The sequence below is a fragment of the Chenopodium quinoa genome, unplaced genomic scaffold (genome assembly GCF_001683475.1).
Source record: "Chenopodium quinoa cultivar QQ74 unplaced genomic scaffold, ASM168347v1, whole genome shotgun sequence".
In the NCBI taxonomy this organism is placed as follows: Eukaryota; Viridiplantae; Streptophyta; class Magnoliopsida; order Caryophyllales; family Amaranthaceae; genus Chenopodium; species Chenopodium quinoa.
In genome coordinates, this window is record NW_018743942.1 from 2,566,539 (window position 1) to 2,572,412 (window position 5,874).

The 5,874-nt window shown below is 34.2% G+C and overlaps 1 protein-coding gene across 1 annotated transcript; it reads right to left on the minus strand.

Annotated features, from left to right (window-relative positions):
* Positions 1–1,408: 1,408 nt before the first annotated feature.
* Positions 1,409–5,044, minus strand: LOC110688902 (flotillin-like protein 6). The gene is made up of 3 exons (XM_021865660.1): positions 4,131–5,044; positions 3,143–3,538; positions 1,409–2,305 (listed from the first exon to the last, which is right to left on the minus strand). The coding sequence occupies exons 1-3, from the start codon at positions 4,671–4,673 to the stop codon at positions 1,772–1,774; spliced, it is 1,473 nt and encodes a 490-aa protein (XP_021721352.1). The 5' UTR covers positions 4,674–5,044; the 3' UTR covers positions 1,409–1,771.
* Positions 5,045–5,874: the final 830 nt, after the last annotated feature.

Here is a 5,874-nt window from a genome sequence, read left to right on the forward strand (position 1 = left end):
AACACCAGGTAATCTAGAATTAATAATTTAGTTCATGATCCAATGGTGCTGTGTGGTTTCTAATCACACTGCATTATACATTCTACATTCTACATGCATTTTTGTAATTATTTATCCCTAAAATGCTCTTTTTCCTAAAGATAACTCAAAGAAGGAAAAGAAACCTTTTCCATTACCTATAGTACGTAGAGCTGAGGCGAGCAGTTAAAGAGTGATTAATTAATAGGAGATGTCAGCCTAGGAAATCTCTGCCACCACCGAAGAATGGCCTGCTGCTTAAGAGCCTAGTACCAGTTGCTTATGATGCTCAGAATGCGAGTATTTTATTGATAATCAACTTGAAGAAGCTGTATAAAGTTGTGAAAGTCCATGCACGCAAGTAATATTTCTAGACTAGTTTCTAAAGAGAGATTAATGAATAGCATCCGTATTCAATAATTTGCTAGTTTCTACATGTACCTGCATATATCCATATTCAATAATTTGCTAGTTTCTAAATGTATGCGTTTTGATTATGGCGGGCAGTTTTTTTTTTTTTTTTTTTTTTTTTTTAAAAAGAACATTATTGTTGATGTTTAAACCTATAATCATTCTTCTTTTTGGATTATATTTTTGTGTACGCCACCACAAAACAAGTCTATATGTATAGCCTTCATCTTTGGCAAACCGCAAACTGTGATCACAGACAACATACTGCAAGAAATCCAAGCACATTTGTCATTTGACATTCACCATGCATGCAACTGTACTGAAGGAATAAATGGCAAATTCCCAGTTTATCTTTATGATTGCTATAACTCGTCAATCTAGGGTCATTTCTGTCTTTTCGCATCACTTACTGAAGGATAACCTTGGAAATTCACGGTCTTTAGTACTCACTGACCTGTACCTCAGTCCACGTACACGATGACATGGATTACACGGACTGCTCATCCACCATTTCCCAATCGACTCAACTACATTCACCGTTTCTAATGTCGTCATTCTTTCGACTTCAATTCCATACACAGAACAATTTCCAATTCTGCATCTTCCTCCCTCCAATCTATTATTCTTTCGATTTCAATTTCACACTTAATCGTGCTATAGTAGTCATGTCTATGCGCATACCATAAGGATGAAATCAATACGCCATAAAACCTTGCCTTCACCATGAACGGATCCGATCTTTGGTTCAAACCATACTTGAGATCTAAAACTACAACTTCATGGAGGTATCACTATGCTAAGATTTATTTTTGAAATAAAAATTATATGTAAAAACATTTTTTTTTTTTTTTTTTTTTGGTTAAATCTTCTTACCCAAGAAATGTTTTATATAGCTATACAATAAACCTACCAACCACACAAGAAAATAACGAATTCAATATCCAGCTTCTCCATCAAGAAACACAATCAACCGCGTTAACATTTCAGCTTGCGATGTTAACACCATTTGGGCCTTCCGTGAGCACTGTCATCAACTGACTCATTATATATAAATGAGTACTGCTGCGTTGGTTTACTGACTCATCACAACCTAATGACGAGGGTTGACTTGGCAAATAAGATTGACAAACTAAATCAATCATAAAGATCAACTGGGCAGCCCTCGGAATAAATTGGCAACAAAAAAAAATTAAATAAAGAGCAAAAATTGTAGGACCATAATATCAAAACAAGCAAATTATTCTTAGAAATATTAGTCCAAGTTTAGCAGCATATTAACAAGAAACTAGACTAGCAAAATGATGTGATGTTCAAGAACCCAATCATAAGCCAGTTCAATAGTTCACTTGTCAACTACAGCAACATAACCTTTTCCTTCAGCATCAGTTAGAGTGGCAAGCCAAGTAGGTGGCAGCATCCCAGTCTGTTCATGTACCGTCTTTAAAAGAGGAGGCAGCATGCTATAGACCTCGGCCACATCTTTCATTGATCCACCAGACCCATTTCTGCCCTCCAAGGTTGCCCCACCAGACCAGATACTGATCTTTGGTTGCAAACCCTTAATAGCTTCAGCATTAATTCTCGCCATCTCTTGAAACGTTCCAGAATTGATCATCATGTAGTCCCTTAATGCAGCATAATTACCATCAAGAGCCTTAAGTAGGGTACTAATGTAAAATCCTTGGGCTTGAGCAAGGGCCACAATTCCCTCAGCCTCTTTCTTCTTGCCATAGAGGTCTGCATCAGCTGCTTGCTGGCGAGAGTAGAATGCAGCATCTGCTGTTGCCTTCTCTGCCTCAGCTTCCTTTTGCTTTTCATACAGATTTGCATCCGCTTCTCTTTGGTTGTTGTATAGGTTTCGGTTAGCTTCTTGGACCTGTTAACCAAAAAATTGAATCTATGTAATACGTAGTATATAAAGAGAAGAGGGGTTTTTGGTTGGGAATTTTTAATGGACCATTTTACCCTCTAAATAATTTATTATAACTATTTAAAAAATTAAAATTTTAATTACTTTGAAAAATAACTTTCATTTTTAACTTTTCCATAAATTTAGAAAGATAACTCCTCTCATGGTAGTTATTTTAATTTCTAAAATCAAATAATTTCTTCAAGTGTTGTTATGTTAGACTATACAAAGTATACTACAAGTAGTTTAATTTGAGAATTTTTATTTGATGATACGGAATATAAATTTGAAACTTGGTGCTAAAAAAAAAGTTGTTTTGTAATTTTGCATATGGTTTTTCAATTGTTATAAGTATAACAATACGTACTATAATTTAATTAGTAGTAGTAAGATTATTAATATTGTGCACATATATTTACAAGTATGTACAAGTTAAATGATACTCCGTATAATTCATATAAATACATGCAATGAACCTTATTTTAGTAATTATGTATGATACGAAGTATATAAATACAATGAAATTTATTAAGTCCGTGTAATGCTTTTCTCTTATATATAGCCCGTCCCTTAAATGGATTTTAAGGCAACTAATTAAAATAATACAGAGTAATAGATTATGTCATTTATGCACATAAATTAAGTATATAAAATAAATTTATGAACAAAATATAAAGAACTGTGTAAGTTAATTTGTAGGAGATAGCAGTGCACGCATTCTGAACTTGTGTCAACTAATTCATAGTAGTAAATATCATTACAAAAAACAGAAAGATGTCATTTAAAGTTTAACAAAATTAATACCTTAATGTCATACTCAACGGTAGCCTCACTAAGGAGTTCTGCCCTGAGTTTTTCAGTCCTAGTGAGAGCATTCTTCTTCTCAACCTCAACCTGCAGCTCAGCCTCTCGAATGGAAACTGCCTGCTTAGCCTCGACTTTCGCCAACTGGGCTGCCTTTTCCCACCCGGCCTTTTGTGCAGCCAACTCGGCACTGGCTTTTGCAACATCAGCCTCCTTCTGGTACTCATATATCTTAACCTCACTCTTAACCTTGACCTCTTCCTTTTGCCCTTCTCCATCCCTTTGTGTGGATATGATCATGGTTTCTGCATCGATTTTCGCTGCATTCTGTGCTGTTTGCCCTTGCCTCAGCTTTGCACCTATCTCCCCCTTCATCTTTGCCTCAGCAACATCCACCTTAAAGCAAAATACTAAAATCAAGTTTCATGGTATGTAAATGGCAGATTAAATTCTGTCATAGCATAATAACATGATTGTTGCAGGCATAATTATAACATCATTATTCAGGCCAAACAATTCTTGTTCATACACAACACTGCATGTTAATAGATTTTTTAGGACCATTTACCTAATCATGCATAAACATGATATTATTGATATATTAATACCAGTAGAAAACCTATTACTTGCGAGGATGTCTCACTTTCTCACATGACATTTTCGTAAATAAACAAAACTTTATTAAACTTTATTCAATTGTGGAGCCCATAATTATAGAAAATTTGTTAATTTATTCATGAAAATGCCCTATAAGTGAAACAGGGAATTTTCCATTATTTGCAATAATGTTCTCATTATCTCTTATCTTCATTAATTATCGAAACAATATTTTTGATACAAAAATAATCACCAAAACATGAGTCAGGTCAATTTTTAACAAGAATATTAAGTTAAAAATGGATGTAAAATTTCGACCAGGACAAATAAATAATCATATGTTGCTATATCTGAAATCAAATAAATCATTCGAACCAAGAAAAAAAAAAACCTTAGCCTGATTAGCAGCCTCCATCTGAGTCTTCTGACCCAAATATGAAAAATATTCATGTCCTCGAACATCAACAAGCTGTTTAATATTAGCATTATAGATAACAAGTCCAAATTGATTCAACTCCAACTGCACCTTATCAAAAACTTCCTTCTTAAACTCTTTAGTACCCCTAAAAATCTCCTCCATAGTCATGGAAGCAGCAAGAACACGAGTCTCGCCTTCAATAATACCTTGCACAAGTTCATTAACATGGTTAGAACACATGTCATGGGGTGCCATTAGCTTAGCATAAAGCACAAGACTATCATCAGAGTCGACACGAGGTCCAATAGTGAACACAGCAGGCAGCAAGAAAGGGAGCTTCTCTGCGCTCATGGCCTGCACCTCGAATGTGTAATTGACAGGAGAAACATTGACACGAACGAAGCGTTGGCCGGGAAGAATGAGAGCTTTTTTGGCTAGTTTGATATCTGCAACATTCCATCCTGTTATGGCTAAGTACTCTGATGGACCAGCTACTCTGTATAATGGAATTATCATGGCTGTTCGTTGTTGAGAGATAATTTCAGGGATTATTGTTGTGTTTGAATGTGTTTAAGATGAGATGATTAAATTAATGGGGTTTTGGTGGTTTCATCATGCATTAATATAGGAGAATTTGGCTCAAGTGGTTACTTGGCGATCCGATCTTCTAGACTACCATCATTCTGTGATTCTGTCTTGTGTTTTTGAATTTTTTAAGGCATTATTTGATCTTATCTTTGGTTATTGTGGAGAAATTTAACCTTTTTTTTTTTGGTTAGAAATATTATTTTGATTTTGTTACTTTATATGCAAAAATCAAATATGGTGAAAAAAATAAACACGGTGCTAAGAATAGCATTTAAAGTTAGGGAAGTAAAAGTAAAATATGGAAGTGACATATAGAAATATTAGTATTTCAAGAGTAATTCTAAAAACAGTAAGTTAAAGAAGAGTGAGTTAAGAAAATTGAAAGTACTGTGTAGAATGGACTCACGTGAGTACAATCATACAAGAAGAGAAAAAAAAATCTTAGTTGTTAGAAATCAGATAATAATGGTCCGATTTTAAGTTTTAAAATATTAGATATTACATCAAAAACGTCAGAAATTAGATAATAATAGTCAGATATTTGTAGGCACAAAAAATTTATAAAAGTGCCACATTAAATATTATATGGGTCAAAAGTCAAAGTATTGACTCCTATTTATTTGACTATTAATTAAACTTAATTATTTTGGGTGAAATAAATTAAATTAGCCCATTTTAATTATTTTTAATTAATTTGTTTATTTAATAGTGAAAACCTATTAAAATGGGTTAAACTATTGTAAATGAGTCATAATTAAGTCATAAGCCCAATACATGTCAAACCCTAACCCTAAGGGTGTCTCTCTTTATAAATAGAGGCTCTCTACTTCATTTGGAGGAGGAGGAAAAACCTAAAAAAGGGGAGGAAAACCTGGAGAGAAAACAGAGAGAATCAAAATACAGAGAAAACCTCTCATCAAATACTCTAAACCTCTCCAGAGAAAACCACTCATAAAATACCCTAAACTTCTCCAAATAAATCCTCTCAAAACCTAGAAGAAGAATAACAAGCATTCGACGTCCCATTCTACTCTAGAAGATCACTCGTGGAAGAGATCAAGCCTCGACGGCCCTCAACACGAAGGAAAGAAGGACTTCAAATAATCAAGAATACCAGTTCAACTTCTAC

What these genes read in the sequence shown, in the direction of transcription:
- LOC110688902 (XM_021865660.1), bottom strand. Translation starts at nt 4,673, where the DNA reads ATGATAATTCCATTATACAGAGTAGCTGGTCCATCAGAGTACTTAGCC. An exon ending in AGGCTGCTAATCAGGCTAAG is followed by an intron (nt 3,539 to 4,130) that starts GTTTTTTTTTTT and finishes TTTTGCTTTAAG; the next exon opens with GTGGATGTTGCTGAGGCAAA. An exon ending in CCGTTGAGTATGACATTAAG is followed by an intron (nt 2,306 to 3,142) that starts GTATTAATTTTG and finishes TTTGGTTAACAG; the next exon opens with GTCCAAGAAGCTAACCGAAA.